General features: G+C 32.2%; 1 protein-coding gene across 11 annotated transcripts in view; it reads left to right on the forward strand.

Moving 5' to 3' along the window:
* The window catches only part of MBNL2 (muscleblind like splicing regulator 2), a 181,107-nt gene that overhangs the window by 120,749 nt on the left and 41,709 nt on the right, over positions 1–18,649 (forward strand). For all 11 annotated transcript variants that reach the window (XM_051984036.1, XM_051984025.1, XM_051984027.1 and 8 more), the window contains 2 exons: positions 11,286–11,486; positions 14,003–14,266. In XM_051984036.1, the coding sequence (XP_051839996.1) occupies positions 11,286–11,486; positions 14,003–14,266 (465 nt within the window). The remainder of the gene's footprint in view (positions 1–11,285; positions 11,487–14,002; positions 14,267–18,649) is intronic.

Here is an 18,649-nt window from a genome sequence, read left to right on the forward strand (position 1 = left end):
TTGTCATTGCTACTATTGGTGTTTTATTTTGCCTCTGAGCCACTGGAACTTTGTGCTATTATCTATACTATTCCCAAATATTCAACCACTTTTCCCATCCTCACTTGGCATTAATACTTTATAAAACACATGATTGCCTTTTGTAAATGTTGATCTTTTGAAGAGTCCAAACTTCAGCCTTCACCTTCAGCAAAGTTTATTGCAAGCCTTTTGAATCACCCTTTTTTGTCTTGGAGGCTCAATTTAATGCATTTCATTTTTGCTGACTATAGTCAACTCTTGCTCTATTCACTGTGTTCTGCCACACAGTACTTTATCCTTATTTTCCATTCCAAAGTCAGCAGGAAAAATTAAAAGTCTCTTGTATACTTCTCTTTTTTGATTATGATCAGTCATATCTGAGATCCACTGTTAGTGTCTCTGATGTTTATCCAGCAGATGTCTCTGTATTACCTTATTCATTATTGCGTAGATGACATTTTCCCCCGAAATAATAATTTCTTTCCTCTACCTTTCTCCTTTTTCTATAACTGCCTGTTTCTTTCTATGTTGTATTATTTACTTTTAATCATTAAAGTATTCCTGGTCTCTATTCTCTTGTACTTCCATGTTCCATTTTCATGTATAAACACCCCTTTCTCTTTTTCTCTTTTTTCAGAAAAGGTCTGGTTCATGGGCTTTCCTTCACTGACCGTAGTAGTGACATTCCCTCTGGAACATTATTGTTGTTGAGTTACTTCAGTCATGTCTGACTCTTAATGATCCCATTTGAGGTTTTCTTGGGAAAGACACAAGAGTGATTTGCTGTTTCCTTCTCCCATTTTACAGTTGAGAAACTGAGGTTATTTTATTTATCTGATTTAATATAATCAATAATTTGTGAAGTTAAGAGGCATTATAGAATATTCAGATAAGTCAATGGAAAAGGAGTCAGGAGATCTGGGTTCTAACCTTAGTTCTATGTCTACGTATCTTTGGAGTTTGAGCTAATCCAAACCCTAATTCTGAAGGTGCTCCTGACTTCCAGCTCCGTACTCTAATTTTAACCCTAACCCTAAAAGGCCCCCCATCTTGCTGGGCCCAATTTTCTCATCTCTAAAATAAGAAGATTCAGTCAAATGATGCATAAGGTTATTTCTAGAATAAAAGTTCTATGAAACACTTCCAAATTGGTAGATTTATCATGAAAAATTGGAGGAGATATATTCCAAGCTTTGTTAGAAGGACAACAATAAGAACCCAAAAGACATTTATATTGTTTTTATTTATCTAAAACAAAGAGCATATTTCTTCTGGTATTTCTCTTTAATAACCCATATTCTGAAAAAAAATGTTAATATAATGACTGGTTATAAAAGTAAAATGCCTAAGTTAAGTATAATATTTAATCCAGGTCAATACAAGAAACCTAAAAGGCAAAATTAGGCATCTAATTTGGAATCAACCTTCATTTCTTTTATTTGTGCATTGTGGAATGATTAGGCTACTAAGTTGTGACAATATTTCTAGATAGTTTATATAATTTACCCATGATTTAGTAAAATTTTCTTTGAAAAAATCTACATATAGATATGATTTTCAGTGTTACTTAACAAGAAAGCACAATCATTATTTCATAATGATATATTTAAATCTTAAATTTAAATTTCTCATTTTATGGGATTTAAACATTAAAAATATCTTAATAAAAGTTCAGGTTTTCATTTGTTTGTTTTGAAATCTTCCTGTGTTGCCTAAGTAGGGCCTTCCACTCAGGGATGTAGTTTCACAATTGATCAGAGCATGAACTTTGACCTGCTCTGTTTTGAACTCTTCCCAACATGAAAGGGAGGTATCACCCTATTGCAAATGGAATTTGTGAGGATATGAAGATTTTAGCCTAGTGAATTTTGAACATAAGTAATTCACTGGCTTCTTTCCACCCCTCCAGTAGTAGAGACTATAAGCATAAGGCAATCCCCTCCCCTAGTTCAATTAAAAACTTTTAAATTAATTTTTCAAAATATCTCTATTTTGCAAACAAATTAATCTAAGAACTCTGAACAGAAAAGCTGAAAATATTTAAGTATATATGACTTATTACAACAAAGTGGGCTTTGACATTAGACTATAGTTCTGACTACAGTTATCCTTTCCAAACTGTGATTTTTCCCATTGAGGTTTTGCTATATCTCATTTCAGCATAAAAAATTAAATGGAAATTTGGGAGGAGTTTTGTGGAAGCTATAGAGGACATACAAAGGCCAGTAGTTGCACAACCTGTGACCAAATACTTAATCCAGATTTTACAATAAGATACTGTAAATACTTTATAAAAGAAAAAGAAATCAGACTTCTTCTCTAGTTTGAAGAGAGAGCTAAAAATTTTAATATAGATTTTCAGATCATGGGGCTTCCACACTGCTAACCTCTATAATGTGGAATGGATAACTATACTATTATTCAGTAGTAATGGCTTTGGAAAATCAAAATATTTTAAGTATATTAATTATAGTAATATATAGATGTGTCTCTAGCAGATACTTTTAGGTCATTGGTTAGACATTTGATTCATTTTTTTCCTTATAAGTATTCTTCTCATGTTAAATCGAATGCTCTTAGCTATTTCTTTTCTTTTTTAAACAAATTTCTAGTTAAGACCACAGTAATAACATAATTATAGTTTTGGCCTAACCTTCTCACAACTCAAAAAAAAGACTTTTTTTTTTCATTCTTACTGCTATCTTTTTCACCTTTTCCCTAAGGTAAAAGCAAGGATATATTGGTAAATGTTTAACAATTAACTCTTCAGAAAATAAAAGAACATGGATTATACTTTTAAGTTTAAACTGCATTATTGACATTTTCTCCATCACTTATTACGATCTAGACAAAACAGTAAATCAAGTCTTGATTTGCCCCTATTTGCCTATTTTCCTAGATATAAAAGTTTACCCTGAAAAACTTAAAAATTGAATTTTATGAGCTGGCTACCTACCACTGGGAGGAGAAATAGTGTTTGATCTCCCTCTTTCTTGCATACCCTTCTCATGATTTCCTTCTGTGCTAAAGTTAAGAAAGAAGGATAACACATTTCTGTATCAAGAGTAGGATGTGGGAGTACATAGTATAAATCTCCAGAGTTTTCTGATATGTCAATAACTCCATGTTCATAACATAGATCATTTCTTTTGAGTGAAAATGGTTGCCTACAAATAACAGCTGGGCAATTTCTGCTGTCAGTGATTCTAAGAAATCATCCTAGGTTTTTGTGAATGATGTCACTAAAGCAACCTCAAGCATTCATAAAGAATGTAAGTCTCATATCTAGATGGGGTCTGAACAGTATTAAAAGAAAGGCTTGCTTCATGGTTTACAAGAAGTGTTTCTTTACATGTCATCAAAAGAAGACGATTCCTTTATAAATAATTGAATGAAAGGAATACATCAAGGAAGAATATCAAAGTCAGACATTCCTGAGAAGTACTATAATGATTGCTCTAACTGTGGTATTCCATGAAATTTAATTCAACAATATTTATTAAGTACATGCTATTTATTTTCTGTCCAATCAAATTCCATATTTAATAAGCATATAGTATTTATTTTCTATCCAATTAAATTCTATATTTAATAAGAAAACAACATTTAAGCACTTATTTAAAAATTTACATTCTGTGTAGGAGCTTATAACATATACATTTAAAAAGTATAAATTGGGGAAGGTCAGTGCTGAGGTCTCTTTCAAGAATTGTCAATTTTCTAATGATGAATAAAGGAGAAAATCAGCCTTTAAAGTCCTTCAATTTCAGAAGCCAGTCTTTTAAGTGCCTTCCAACTCTGAAATTCTATTATTATAATTTAGATAATAATTTTTCATTTATTTGGTTTTTCCTGTAAGGATCATTAGGTTCCCTTTTGATAAACATGAAACTCCTTAGGGAGGCACAATAATGTCCTAGGATTTGACATCCTAAATTGATATAATATTGCCTACAAATGGAATCATATGAAGCAATCTGTTTTCCATTAGGACCCTAGGCAAGACATTCACTAAGGTAGGTATGCACCTTGGATAGTTATATATTTTATTGCTTTATTACTCACGGCAGTGTTTTAGTTAAATTACTTGGACTCTTCATTTAGGTTTTAATATGCAGTTTTCTAATAGACCTGTCATTAGTAAACAGATAGTCAATGAATGGTTATCTTTGTGGTTGTATTTCTAAAGATATCATATATAATCTTAACCTAGGTGAGAGACTTCTTGTTAGAGGAGAAATATTAAGGTAATATTTTGTAATGCCATTTCAAAAGATTTGTGCCATCATATTCAGTGGTTTCTTTATTTAATCAATAATAAATATAGTAGTATCTTGTATTATCTGTAATTTTAGGTGTATTCTATGAGTGTAAAAATGTGTTCTTCTCCAAAGCAGAGGTGTCAGACTCCTAACTCACAACACTCTTGAGTACAGTCCAAAGCACACTAAAATATAATTGAAATAAAAATATATTAAAACACAGATAATATTACTATTTAAAACTAAGAAAATATATGGACCTGAATATAGTTCAATGACTTCTACTTCCATTTGAGTTTGATCTTACTGCTCTAGAAAATGATTTGCAAAACTGCCCTTTTTCATATTTTCAGATTAAACTCATTATCTTTCTCCCAAAATCCTCTCTTCTTCCTAACTTCCCAATTACTCTCAAAGCCTCAAATTACCCACCATCTTCTTGATCATCTTGAGCTTATAATAAAAATGTCATTTTTACATCTTATTCTCCCTTTCAATCCCCACACCCTATCAATTGCCAGGTCCTATTGATTCTACTTTCTTGACTCTTATGTGTACTCTGACATTATGATCACTCTAGTACAGGTATTCATTCCCTATCCCTAGGATTTTGAAATAGCCTGCTAATTGGTCTTCCAGACTCAAGTCTCTCCCCATCTAGACCATCCTCCACCTAGCTATCACACTAATCTTCCTAAAACAGAAGGCTGGCCATGTCACCACCCTTTCCAATAAAATCCAACGACTCCCTTTTATCTTCAAAGATCTCATATGATATCCTCCATAATTTCTTTTTACCGTTCTAATTTTCTTACACCTTACTGCCTTACCCATCCTCACCCATCAGATACTCTGAAAATCAGTGACAATACTCTTCTTTCTTCTCTTCTCATAAGCCATTTTATTTCCTGAATGTTTTTACTTGTTCTTTCCCATGCCTGGAATTCTCTCCTTCCTCATCTCCACTTCCCAGTTTCCCAGAGTAGCAAGTTGAGTCTCACTTAAAATCCTACCTTCTATAAGATTTATTCCTCTTAATGTCAGTTCCTTCTTCTGTTAATCATTACCAGTTTGTCCTGTATATATCATGTTTGTACATGTTGTCACTCCTACTGCTCTCCTTTAGAGTGCTTTTTTTTTGTGTGTGTCCCCAGCCTTTAGTACAGCATCTGGCACATAGTAGGCCCTTAAGAAATACTAATTGACTGACAGATTTTCTCAAGAATACTCTGGATTTTCATGTAGACAATTCTCATATTTTATATAGATAAGTAAGTGGGCATATGAAATTATTTATGTTTTAGTTATCTTTTAAGGATATTAATATTGCCCTTGTTTTTATTTTCCATTTCAATGTAATCTTTTCCTTCTTGAGATATTTTTTAAAGCAAACTTTTAGTGTTATGAAGATATATTGCCTACAGCAAGTATTTCCTCAATATATACTTAGTCTGACTCAGGTATTTTTCGCAATTTTGCCTCCCTAAGTACTATTTTTACTTTCTTGTCAAGCATGTTGGAAACTAAGGTATGAGGTTCAAATGTTGTAGTTCTTACATTCCTGATTATGAAATAGATAGTTATATAATTATGGGTTGACTGAACAAACCATGGTATGCAAATGTTATGGAATATTACCAGGGTGTAAGGAACAACAAACATGAAGAATTCATAGAAACATGACAATGCATACAAAAGTAATGCTGCAGGGAGAAAAATCTAAAAGGATGTAAATGCAGTCAATAGTGACAAAACCAAACAAAACCAACAACTCTCTGGTTAGAGGTAAGGAATAATTTTGTTAGCATACTAGCAAAACAAAAGTAAAAGTTAACTAATGACTAAAGTCAAAAATAATAGGAATATCAATTACAATTGATTATAACATCACGTAGTTTTGCTCAAGTGTTCTCAGGGAATGTATTTATTTTGCTGTAAGTTTTTTTTTTTTTTTTTTTTTTGCTTTTTTCAATATCTCAATGTCTCAATAAGAAAGAGCACATTCATGAAAGACTGTCCAGAATAAGAATAAAATGAACACATCCTGTAAAATGGTCATATCTGCATTTTTCCTAATGAATGGTCTTGAAAAAATATATGTTAATAATGATCATCATTCATATTGTCAACAACTTCTTAAATGTTTATCCTTAAACTAGATTAAACTAAACAGAAAGGAAAAAAAAACCACAGATTTCTAAAAAATAATTCAATGAAATCCATAGAAAAGAAATAGACTTTATTATCTGATTTGGAAAAAGAAAATGAATATTGCCCCAATTATGACATAGACCCCATTAAATTGGATTGTCAATATGTATTTCTTGAAAAACATTGCAGAGTAATAATTAACTCAGTCTAGAATGGGATGAGAGACGAATTTTGTATGTCAATAACAACAATCTACCGACTATTATAAAAGCCCATCAATTTAATAACAACATTTTCCAGTAATGTTTTATATGCATTTGACATAATAAAATATAACCTCCGTGTATTTAAAGTATAACTAACCCAAAGGGCCATGTAATAAGAATTTATGTTTGGCCTAAAAAAATTGTTGCATGCTATTCTAGCAACTCTGGTGAAAGGAAATACTTGAAAACATTACTGAAAATATGAATTACTGAAAAAACAAGGATTAAGAATGAAAGACAACATCTGAGCATATTAAGTGGGGCACTGGCACACTCAGAAAGTGAAGAGAGAGAGACAGAAAGAAGTATCAATTGTATTAGGTATGTTATTTTTTAGAAATTAATGGGAAAATATGGGCAAGAATTGCAAAGAATGAAAAAGTGTAAAAATACTGTAGAATGAATAACTATACCAGTGAAATTGCCAGTTTCAGAGTTATTAGAATGAGGTATAATAGGAATTAGTGAGATAACTTCGTTGTGTCTAATATAGAACAAATTTCCTAAACAGTGATCTTCCAGACACATAGGCTAAATAAATGGGGGATGGGGTGAGAGGGTGAGGTTTATTATAATTAAACAATAGAGTAAACATCAGCAAAAAATGAGAGGGGAGGGGAAATGTATTATATAAGAAATAAATGAAACTGTTGAGTGTGAGGTATGTCTCATTATCTAAAATTACTAATACCTAATATATTAAAGAAGTGAAAACAGCACTTAGGAAGATTATATGAGGACCTAATCAAATATTTTTTGGGGGGAAATCTGCTGAAAGTAACAGTTTTTTAAAATCTCCATGATCTGGCCTTAGATACTTTCTAGCTTTCTAGCTGTGTGGGGCAAGTCACTTAACCCCAATTGCCTCAGCAAAAAAGAAAAAAACAAAAAACAAAAATAAAAACCAACAAACCAAAAAAAAACAAAAAACAAACAAAAAAACTTCACAAATTATTTCTCAAACCATGTTAAGGGAAAGATTCCAAAAGAGTGACAAACATGATTGGTACTTTTATTTTAAGAAAAAACATGAGGTTTGGAATAAATGACTTTAGAATTCCCTCAAAATAGTAAGATTATATAACTCTTTTTATTTAAGATATCAGCCAGCAACTGATATGCCTACTTTCATATCTCTGTAGATACTTTGTGATAAAATCTATATACAACCACCAGATATATTCTTAATAAAATATGAGATATAAACAAGGCAATCTTCACAGATAATTTTCTATACTGGGCCATTTCATTAAAGTCACATAAGTAATTGAAAGGTGAATTATTTATTAATAATTGAATAATTAAATAATATATTTAGATATTATATAGAAGAAAATATTTTACGCGATATTAATATAGAAGGTACAGAATTAGAAGCTATAGAGAATATGAGTTATTTGATATAAAGGAACAGTTCAGGTTTAAAGCTCTTCTCAGATAAGTTAACATTAAATTATGTATATTAAAATTCTGCATGTACATTAATACTATGCAAGATAGAGCCAGAGTTCTAATTTTCTATCTCCTAATTATTGGCATTGAGTGATGTTTAAAATAGAGAGATGAATTGTAGTTAGATCCCTACATAGAGAGTCAGGAAGATCTGGGTTCAAATTCATTTTCAAACATTTAGTGGCAGTGTATCTCTGAATAAGTCATATAACTTATTTTAAAATTTTTTTCCGAACCTTACATCAAAGTCAATTCTTGCTAAATAGAAAGTTAATTTTGTTATAACTTGATCTTTTCTTTTGATTTTTTTTTATTCTCCCTGTTATTTCATGAATATAGGGAGTTCCCAGTGATCAATTTCCTCTATCAGTACAGACTATAATCTCCTGCAATTTATAATGTTAGAGAGATAACTGGAAGCAACCGGGATTTGTCCACAGTTACACAATCAGGACGTCTGAAAAGTAGGACTTCTGACTCAAAGTCCAGTCCTCTTAAATTCCATGATTTCTCATGCTGTTTTTTAAGCAATAAAATGCATGATGAAATTGATTGTATCCCACTAATTCCTTTTGACAAATAATGGTTTCATGAAATTTAATTGAAAGTATTTATAATTTTAAAAATATAACTAAGAGATTTGAAATGGTTCTGTCCACAAACATTCCATAATTTGGTTTTTTGGGCTTCTATACTGGTTCATGTATCCCAGCAAACCTGAGATTGGGAATATTCTTTCTTAAAAATAAGAAGATAATAATTGAGAGCAAAAATCTTACTGTATATTACAAAAACAAACAAAAAAACTGTTGCTCATCAGGTTTTAGATGATACATTTGGAATGAGTAATATTTTATGAACATTTTCATATATCATGCCCAGAAGTTTAAGGCCTTTTACAATTACATTTTTACAAAAATCCCACCACTTTGCAGTCCACATTTATTCAAAGTGACTGAGATTTTAAAAAATGGAACTAAATTATAGTTATAAGAGCTATAAAAGGCAATGAAAACCCATAGATGAGAAACATATATACACAAATGAACTAAATTTTGAAGAGAAAAAAGAAATGAAAATAGAAAATGTATTTCCTGAGAGACTATGTAGGAACTTCTTCAAGTAAATCTTATGTCTGAATTTTAAAGATTTGGGAGATTCTTGAAAGAATGCTGAAACAGCAGTGCTAACAAGTGTGTTATAATTAGCTCAGCCAGCACCTAGTTACTTCAGTAAAGACTTATTCAGTTTCTCATAGGAGGGAAAAAAATTCTATTAGCAAGAATCTATTGTCTTTTGCTATATCCATTTGAAATCTATTTGCCCAGGTAATTTTGTATTTTTTAAGAAGAAAAAAGATTTTTAAACATAAAAAAATTTTTTTTACATGTAACTGAGGAAAATAAAAATTGAGAATTGATTTTTTAAAAAACATTTTTTATCAATTATATAAAAAAGAACCATTGTAGCTTATCTTTCATACATCCCTAAACTTCCAACAGAGCAGGACTCAGGGAGTCCTCTACTAAACAAAGATTCTCCTGATCAGTGTTCTTCAATCCCATATATTAACATTCTCTTCCTCTTGCAATTAATTTATGTTTTTTGTATATTCTTTTATATACTCAGTGGTACAGGAGTTATCTCTCTAGGATTTAATCTCCTGAAGGGCAAGTTTCTTGGCCTTCATTCTTAGCACAATACCTTCTGTAGAGCAGGAACTAAATATGTTGAATTCAATTGAAATGATAAACTGAAACAGTTACTAAGAAAATCTTTGGGATAGTGAATGTTTTAATAGTCAGGCTTAAAATTTGTTTTCCTCTGAACTTCATATCATTTCCCCTAAGGATAGGAGATTCATATTCCATTTTACAAATATTTAGTTGGCACTTTAAAAAATTCATCACTCTTGATATTCTTTAATAACAACAACAACAACAATAACCACCACTACCTTTAGAGCATTGCTGCTCAACCAGCATGCAACAAAATAGTACTAAGGGCTGTTTAATGGATAACCTACACTATGGTTATTATTCGGTTCAGAGAGGATAAACAAACCTTCTATGGTAGATAACATCTTCCCTCCCTACCTGCTAGGCAAAGAAAGTGTCCATATCCAAAAAAAAAAAAAACCTGAATTGGATCTAAAAACACAATCAAACAACAAACATGTGTGTGTGTGTGTGTGTGTGTGTGTGTGTGTGTGTGTGTGTGTAAATAAATTCAAAATAGGGATGAAGAGCAACAAGGTGGGTGGGCTCAGGTGAGGCTTTTTTGTAGAAAGTGGTACTTGAGTTCAGCTTGAAATAAACAAAAAAAAAAGAAATTTTTTTGAGGTGGGTTCCAAAGTCTGAAGAGTAAGTTTTGTGTTCAATTCCGGACAGAACATTAACCCAGAAAGTAAGTAAGCTGATGAGCAAACTTGAGGGCATGTTATAGGAAAATCAAGGTTTTTTTGCTAATCTTCTTTTGTGATTGAAAAAAATGTTGTTGGGTTAGGGATAGCTTGGGAAGGAGGTATTATAAGGCAAAGGACAGAAATCATTGAACAATTGTTGGGGATTTGTAGATAGGAATCATGCTTTGGAATCGATGACTCACTTGTCTCATCCATAAGATGAGGGTAAGACTAGATTATTTCTAAATCTAACTTTGTGGTATTATGATTTTATGCAAGGGTGTAATAGACTTAAGTATCTTATAAGTAACTGAACATTCCACAGTTTGAAATGATGAGAAATGACAGTGAAGCATCTTTTTTTTCTTCTTTTGCATGAGTAACTCCACTTTCTCCCTATTGCTGCATTCTCAGATTATTTTCAGGTTTTTTTTTTTAATACATTGAAGTTATTTTAAAGTATATTGTTTTTTTCCAGGAGAAGCCAAGTGTACAGGTGCTACCTTGGATTTATTCTTCACCAAACAACAACCCCCTAACAGAACTGTTATGTGCCCTTTAAAACTATTGTTAAATCCTGTATAAAATGAGACAAGCGAAAATATCCATCCACTGGATTTATAAAATTGTATTTGGTTGTCAGTTTGCTAACTTTTTTCAAAAGAAATATGTTTTTAATTGTAAAAAAGGTATCTATTTCTTTTCTTATATGTTTTCTTCATTTCACAGCCTACGTTTCCTGTAGGTCCAGCACTAGGAACAAATGCAGCAATTAGTTTTGCTCCTTACTTAACACCTGTAACCCCTGGAGTTGGGCTAGTCCCTACTGAAATTCTACCCACCACACCTGTTATTGTTCCTGGAAGTCCACCTGTTACAGTCCCTGGCTCAGCTGCTACTCAGAAACTCCTCAGGACAGATAAACTTGAGGTACTTTGCTTAATGTATATGATTAGAAGTACATTTCTGGGCTAGTAAATGCATAAAGTATATTGTCTTCTAGTGAAGTAGCCATCTATTCTCTGTCTCCTCCACCCCAAAAAAGTCAGACTGGTTAATTGTCATAAGTCTCAAAAGGAGTTAAATTGTGAATTAGTTTGAATTTTAATACTAATGAAAGCAAGACTTACAATTCTTTGTTCAGTTTACATATGTTCCCTGTCATTGGTCACATAGTAGTATTATAATTAGTAAATAGGTAAAAATTTGGGAATTTAATAAAATAGACTAGTAGATTTTTAAAAACTAATATGTAAGGTTATTGTTAAATATAATTTAAAATATTTAAAATAATTTCAGCAGTTATAATGCATAATTCTGTAGTTCTAATTCAAGGAAACCCTAACAAACACTTTATTGAGTTTCCACTTGAATCTGAGCTATATAGAATTCAATTATTTGTTTTGTATTTAATATTATGTATTGTAGAATTGGTCATGAGCATAAACTGTAAATATAATAGTATGTTTACTAAGGAATTCACTTAAATCTACTTCCAGTTTTAGTTTCTATAAGCTATTGTGTGAGAGTGTTTTGAAATTATGCTGTCCCTTATCTTAAATTGTGAGAATATATTTTTCAACTTATATTTGTTTGAGTTAAATACACATTTGAGTATTTGCCTATTAAACTCTAATGGCAATGAAATGTTGATAGAATCTAGACTTTCAGGCTGCCACTATTTAAATAAACACTTTCCAAACAGTTTTATTGGAACAGTTTTTCATTCCTATTATTAAGAACAAAGCATATGCTTACCTTATTCATACATATAAATGCCCAATGTATATCATAAAATTTCTTCACACACAAAACAAAGGGCTTGAAAATGTTCTGACCTACCCATCTCCCACCCTGAACATCAATTAATCCAATTTTCAATATTTATCAAGCAGATTATATCATGCTAGATCTCCTAAGCAGAATAAAATATGGAACAGTCTGAACTACCTTTGAAAAAAGTTTACAAAGTGAAGTTGTGAGGGACTAATAAAAAAAAATTAAGCCCCTCATCAAAAAGGATGAGCAATCCTAGTATACAATGAAAACTAATTGTCTTACAAAAAACTACAGAATGTTTTGGGCTCCACCTACTGGCCTTACAAGAGAATTGATGATGAGCTCTGTACAATAATGGGCAAGTTAAAACTGCTGAGTCAAACCCAGATGAGGCTATATAGACCTTCCATAAATTGCTAATAGACAATAACATAAAATAATTAAAATGGCTTTTGGCAAGGTAGGTTTTAGTTCATTTCAAGTAAAGAACAAAGCCTACAACAAAGCCTAGACTACGTTCATCCCTGACATTTCAGTAGAAACACCTGATTGGTACATGAGATGATTAAAGAGTAGGTTCTGTCCAGCTATGAAAAATTCTTTACATGTAATTTAGGGGAAATTCAAAATAGTTTTCTCTTTAACATATTACAAAGCAAAGGTAGAATATTAGTTAATATTCCTAGCTAGAAAGACCCACTGATATTTTTATATGTTCAATTTACTCTTCAAACCAATTTGTTCATTGCACATAAAACTGAATTTCAGAAACATGTTTTATTTTTAGGAAGCTTGCATTTCACACCAAAAATTAAGCTCAGTTAACTACTTTCATATACCAACAAATGTGATGAAAGCCCAAAACACTACTTTAACAAAATAGTATTTAACCTTTAGAAGTGAAACCTAAAGATAATTTAAATTTTTATTAGTTTTTTCTGACTAATTAGTGACATTAGAACTCACAAATTACTGGGTTTTTTTCTTAATTTTAAATAAATTTTGCTTTCTATAGTAAAACTGTGATAAACCAGAATACTGTGGAGATGACATGTCCTGGTTATTTGCAATTTTGAGATGAGAATTAAGGGAAAAGCCCTTTTTATTTAAGTGCTTCCTGTTGGAAACATTTCTAAAACATATTAAGACACTTTCATGTCTCACCAAGTACACTATAGTGAGCATAACTAAATCTATAACTGAATTTGTCTCTGATGATTAAGGATCTTATAGTTCATTAGACTCATAATCGTAGACATCAATTATTACAATATAGTGGGAATGACTCTTCTCTTGGTAAGGGGGAAAGTAGCTTTATTGCTTTTCACTGTTCCTTTTTATTATATGTTAGCTTGCAGGAATCCAGAGCAAACCAAGGAGATATGGAAGGATCAAAGAAATGATCATCCTTGGTTGTAGAGGAATTCTTTACCAGGACCCTGATCTCAGTTCATATTCTTATTATTGTCTCTTCATACTAAAAGCAGAGAATAACGAAATACTGTTTAATTGAGTATTAATTGAGTTATAATTAAATAAGGCTTTCTTATAAATGAGATGAAAGGATCAGCCTTTAACCGAAGTAAAAAACATACCTCCTTCCTTTAAGAACATGTTGCTGTTCGGTCCATCATCTTCAATTTCTCTTCTCTGACATGTGTTTTCAGGTGTGCAGGGAGTTTCAGAGAGGAAACTGTGCCCGAGGAGAGACCGATTGCCGCTTTGCCCATCCTTCAGACAGCACAATGATTGATACAAATGACAACACTGTAACCGTTTGTATGGATTACATAAAAGGTCGTTGCATGAGGGAGAAATGCAAATATTTCCACCCTCCTGCACACTTGCAGGCCAAAATCAAAGCTGCTCAGCACCAAGCCAACCAGGCTGCCGTCGCCGCCCAGGCAGCTGCTGCAGCAGCGACAGTGATGGTAAGTGAGCATCTCTCCAGCTTTGCCTTTTACCCCCCTCTCCTTGCCCAGCCATGGTTCTCCTTACTGTAGGAATTTTCCTTGAGTCACATTCCCATTGTATTACCCTCAAAGTAGCTAGAAAATTGGGAATGCTGCTATTATTTCTTCCCGACTGTAATTGTTTCTTCAGTGTCTGCCCTTCCTTCGCTATTTCAGCACAATAGATAAACCCCTTGGATGTAGAGTTATAAAATACTTCCTGCTCTCCTCTCCAACTTTATTTCTTAACTTTCAGATTTAAAATGTAGGGGTTTAGTTTCCTGATAACAGGGAATGGAGAATATGGGATCCAAAAATATTATCAAGCTATGTGTTTGTGGGGAGGGGTTATATAGATGCTGTATTGAGAGCATTGGCTAATAACAAGTGAAGAGTTTGGATCTTATGTCTTCAGAGTGGGAAACAAAAAGCAATTGAAGTTTATAAGCTTTATTGAGTAGCAATGTTGGAAACAAAGTTGGACAAAACAAGGAAAATGATTCAGGCCTTTTCTCAAAATTTCTTCTGCTCTTACCTCTTTGAGCATAAGTTCCAAATTCATTTCTGTTGATCTAAGAATTCTGGCCTGCCAATACCTTACTTTAACACAAAAAAAGCCATAGGCAGTTATTTCCTCTTTTTTAATGCATTTGATATCAATTACCTACTACCACTTAATAAAATAACCCATTAAAAATGACATAGTTTTTTTGATTTTTGGTTAACTTATTAAGATACAGATGTGTAATTTACTCAGCTCATGTCCTTGTTTTGTCCTTCAGGCCTCTTTCAAAGAGTTGCTATTTTTCATGTCTTTCTCATTCTCATTTCTCCTCTCCCTCATTATTTCTTCTGAACTTAATATCTTAAATGCATCTGTATCAATGGAGCCATGTGAATAATATCATATATTATTTCATAACATAGAAAAATGTTTCTCTTTTGGCAATGAATACTTTTGGAAGTGACTTTATGAAAGAAAGAAGTACTGTAATCATTAAGTAATTATTATTTCTACATATGAAAGGGCTTTTTCTTTAAAGAGTTAATAAGGTTTTGATGAATGTATATATTGAATACTTTATATACTTTTTTCAAAGTAAAAACACTTTAGTTTCAGCTTTCTTAATATCTTTTATTTTTATTTTTTCAATAAACAAGCAATTCTAAGTTACCAAAAGGCATATTTATAACTCAGAGCTATATTAGTGTTTTCTCCCAACAGTTCTACGAGGTAAATAGTTTAAGAAATTATTTTCTCCAATTTAGAAATAAGGGAAATCACTTAAAATTATATAGAAAGTTGTTTTGGAACTCCTAAGTTTTTTGCAATAGAAATAAATTGAAAAGGGATGGTTAGGTTCTCAGACTACTCCACTAAAGTGTTTTCAACCACAGTGCAGCTGGATTATGGTATTAATATCAAATCTAAGTTTCCATGAACTTTCCTGAGTTCTAAACACTGAACTCCATTTATATGCCCAGGTGAAAAGACCATGATGATAGCAGTTCTTAACCTAGCTGTGGAGAATATATTGATATAGTCAACATAAACTGGGGAAAGGTTTTGCAGTAAATGTAGCATTAGTTATTATAGTTTCTTCAATTGTTTCATTGTGTTTAATTTCAGATTCCCAATATGGTGGTAACTAGCACTTGCCTACTGAAAAAAGAACCCCCCAAAATGGTCTTAGAAGCCACATACCCTCTCTAAAAAGGATATGTAAAATACTGCAATTGTCACATCTATTTAGTTGAAGTCATTTGAAAGTTTTGTTTCATCACAGATTCAATTGGGTAAATCAACATGTGTCTGTTCTGATGCTAACATTTGCAGTGCACTAGAGACACACTCTTCTGTTTCTTGATGTGAAAATAAGAATGTGAATTGTGACTGCCTGGGAAGTAAATTGGCTAAGGGATATATTTGCAGACATTTGGAGTTAAAATGGAAATGATTTTGTTTTGTTTTTCCTAACAAAAAAAAAAATGACTATAAAAGATTTGAAATTTCTAGCCCAGGAAAGAGGAGATTTATTCAAAAAGGTATTTATTAAATGTCCATTATAGATCAGAAACTGTGCTAAGTACCAGAGATATAGTGCTTTTGTACTTCTTAAACTATGACAATCAAAAAAAAAAAATCCATTTCTTTCCATAGTTTTATTTTTTTAACCCGGAAAGTGATAGGAGAGATTATAATACAAAAATTATCTGATTTTTCATTCAAATAAATTTTATTAACAGACACGAAAATGTTATGATATTAAACATTCTTTAATAACTCTCACATCTGTTATACACATTTTAATTGTCCATGAAAAAACATGTAGAAACTGAGAATATTTGGCCACTTTCCCACCTTTTTCTTCAAAGCTGAAATCTGACATTCTGTTCAACCTTGCCAGGACTTTGCCTGGCCTCCAAACTGTTCCTTGTCTTTTGTCTTCTGGTCGAGCCCTGTATAAGCCCTTATTTTTCCTATCCTGGCTCTTAGCCTTTATTTTGAATACTGAATCCTAACAAAACTTTACACTAGCAACCTATCTATATTCTGTTCATGAGAAGAAACTAGAGAGATATAGAACTATGAAAGCACAGGATAAATTGAAGGGACTAGACAATTAGATCTAAGAAAGTTTAGGATAAATGGAATTGTGCAATCCAGTGGTTCTCAAAGTATAAGTACAGACCTATGGGAATATCCAAGATCCTTTTAGCAGATCTAAGAGGTCAAATTTTTTTCATAAGTGCCAATTTTTTAAAATTTCTGATATAGCAAATATTCATAAATTTAAGTCCAGGTTTGTGTTGGAGCTAATTTAAATTGGCTCATCAAAACTGATTATTAAATTTTTAGTATGAGTATTTATAGTAGTTGGCAAGTGGCACAAATCAGGGCTTGATTTATTATTTTGTTGTTTAGATTTTAAGAAAGTGATGGAGAAAATGCAGATTAAATGTAAAGGTATATTGTGAGAACATTTTTGAAAGCTGATTATTATACATTTACCAGTACAGCACTGTATATAACCCACAAAATAAAAGATTTTTGGAGGTCCTAAATAATCTTTAAGTGTGTAAAGGAGTCATAAGATCAAAAGGTTTGAGAACCATAAATTTATCTTAAAGAAGAAAAGATCTTCAATTATACTTTAGGAAACTTGGAGATTGAGGCCATCCAGTAGGAAAACAATCAACTTCCTTTCTTTTAATTTCAGAACTTCCTTATTTTTCATTTATCTTTGCCTCTTTCTTTCCTACTTTTCAAGACCTAATGCTCTACCTATCTTTTCCTCTTGCCTCCTCTAGCCAGATTTTTTGATGCTTCAATAACCTTTCTCCCTCTCTTACATTTTCAGCATCTTCTTCCACTGCTTCCTTCTTCTCTGCCTTCAAATATGTTCACAATTCCCATCCACTAAAACCAAAACCCCAGGCCTGCAACTTTCCCAAAATACTTAGCCAACTTGCTAGAGTATACATTTCAATCACTTAATCAAGCATCAACAATCATTTGTTATGTGCCACTATTCTACTAGGTGTTTGAGGAAAAGAAAAAAGGGAAGGAGGGAGGGAGGGAGGGAAGGAGGGAGGGAAGGAGGGAGGGAAAAAGGGAGGGAGGGAGGGAGGGAGAGAGAGAGAGAGAGAGAGAAAGGGAGAAAGAAAGAGAAAAAGAGATAGAAAGAAAGAAAGAGGACAGAGAGAAGGAGAAGAAAGAGAGTAAGAAAGAAAGAGGAGGGAGGTAAGAAATAAAGCTCTCAGAGTTTACAATCCATTTGGGGAGACATGTACAATAGATAAATATCTATGAAATACTGTCATGTAGCATAAATAATTCAATCCTTTTTATAGACAAATGCCTTAAAAGAATAGTGTATAGTCAGTGGTTCTACTCTTTAGTCTAGTAATTGCCATTTCATATTTTTTTTCTTTAACTGTGTAAGGATTTTTTTTTTCCTAGTGGAATATAAGCCTATTTTTCTTTGTAGCCCTAGCACTTAGCACAGTATCTGGCCACATACTAAGAATTTAATACATGCTTGTTGAGCATACAGTGGAAAAAGCATTCGACTCAAGAGGACTGGACATCAAATCTAAATGAAAGAAGGACGTTACATGGGATCCTACACTGCTCTGCCTGATATTCTTCATACTCTGTTTATATTCTCCATCTCCTGTCCCTATGGCTTTGCAGCTATTTTAATTCTAATTTTCTTCTAATTACAAATTCTCAGAATCCCTGTAATTCCTAAAGAGTTAATTCAAACACCCTTTCCTGTGGGAAATCCTTTCTAGTGGCCCTCTACCCCTGCAATTGCTAGTATTCTTCCTTCTGAGATTTTCTTCCATGTACTCTTT

The sequence above is a fragment of the Antechinus flavipes genome, chromosome 3, assembly GCF_016432865.1.
Source record: "Antechinus flavipes isolate AdamAnt ecotype Samford, QLD, Australia chromosome 3, AdamAnt_v2, whole genome shotgun sequence".
NCBI lineage: Eukaryota > Metazoa > Chordata > Mammalia > Dasyuromorphia > Dasyuridae > Antechinus > Antechinus flavipes.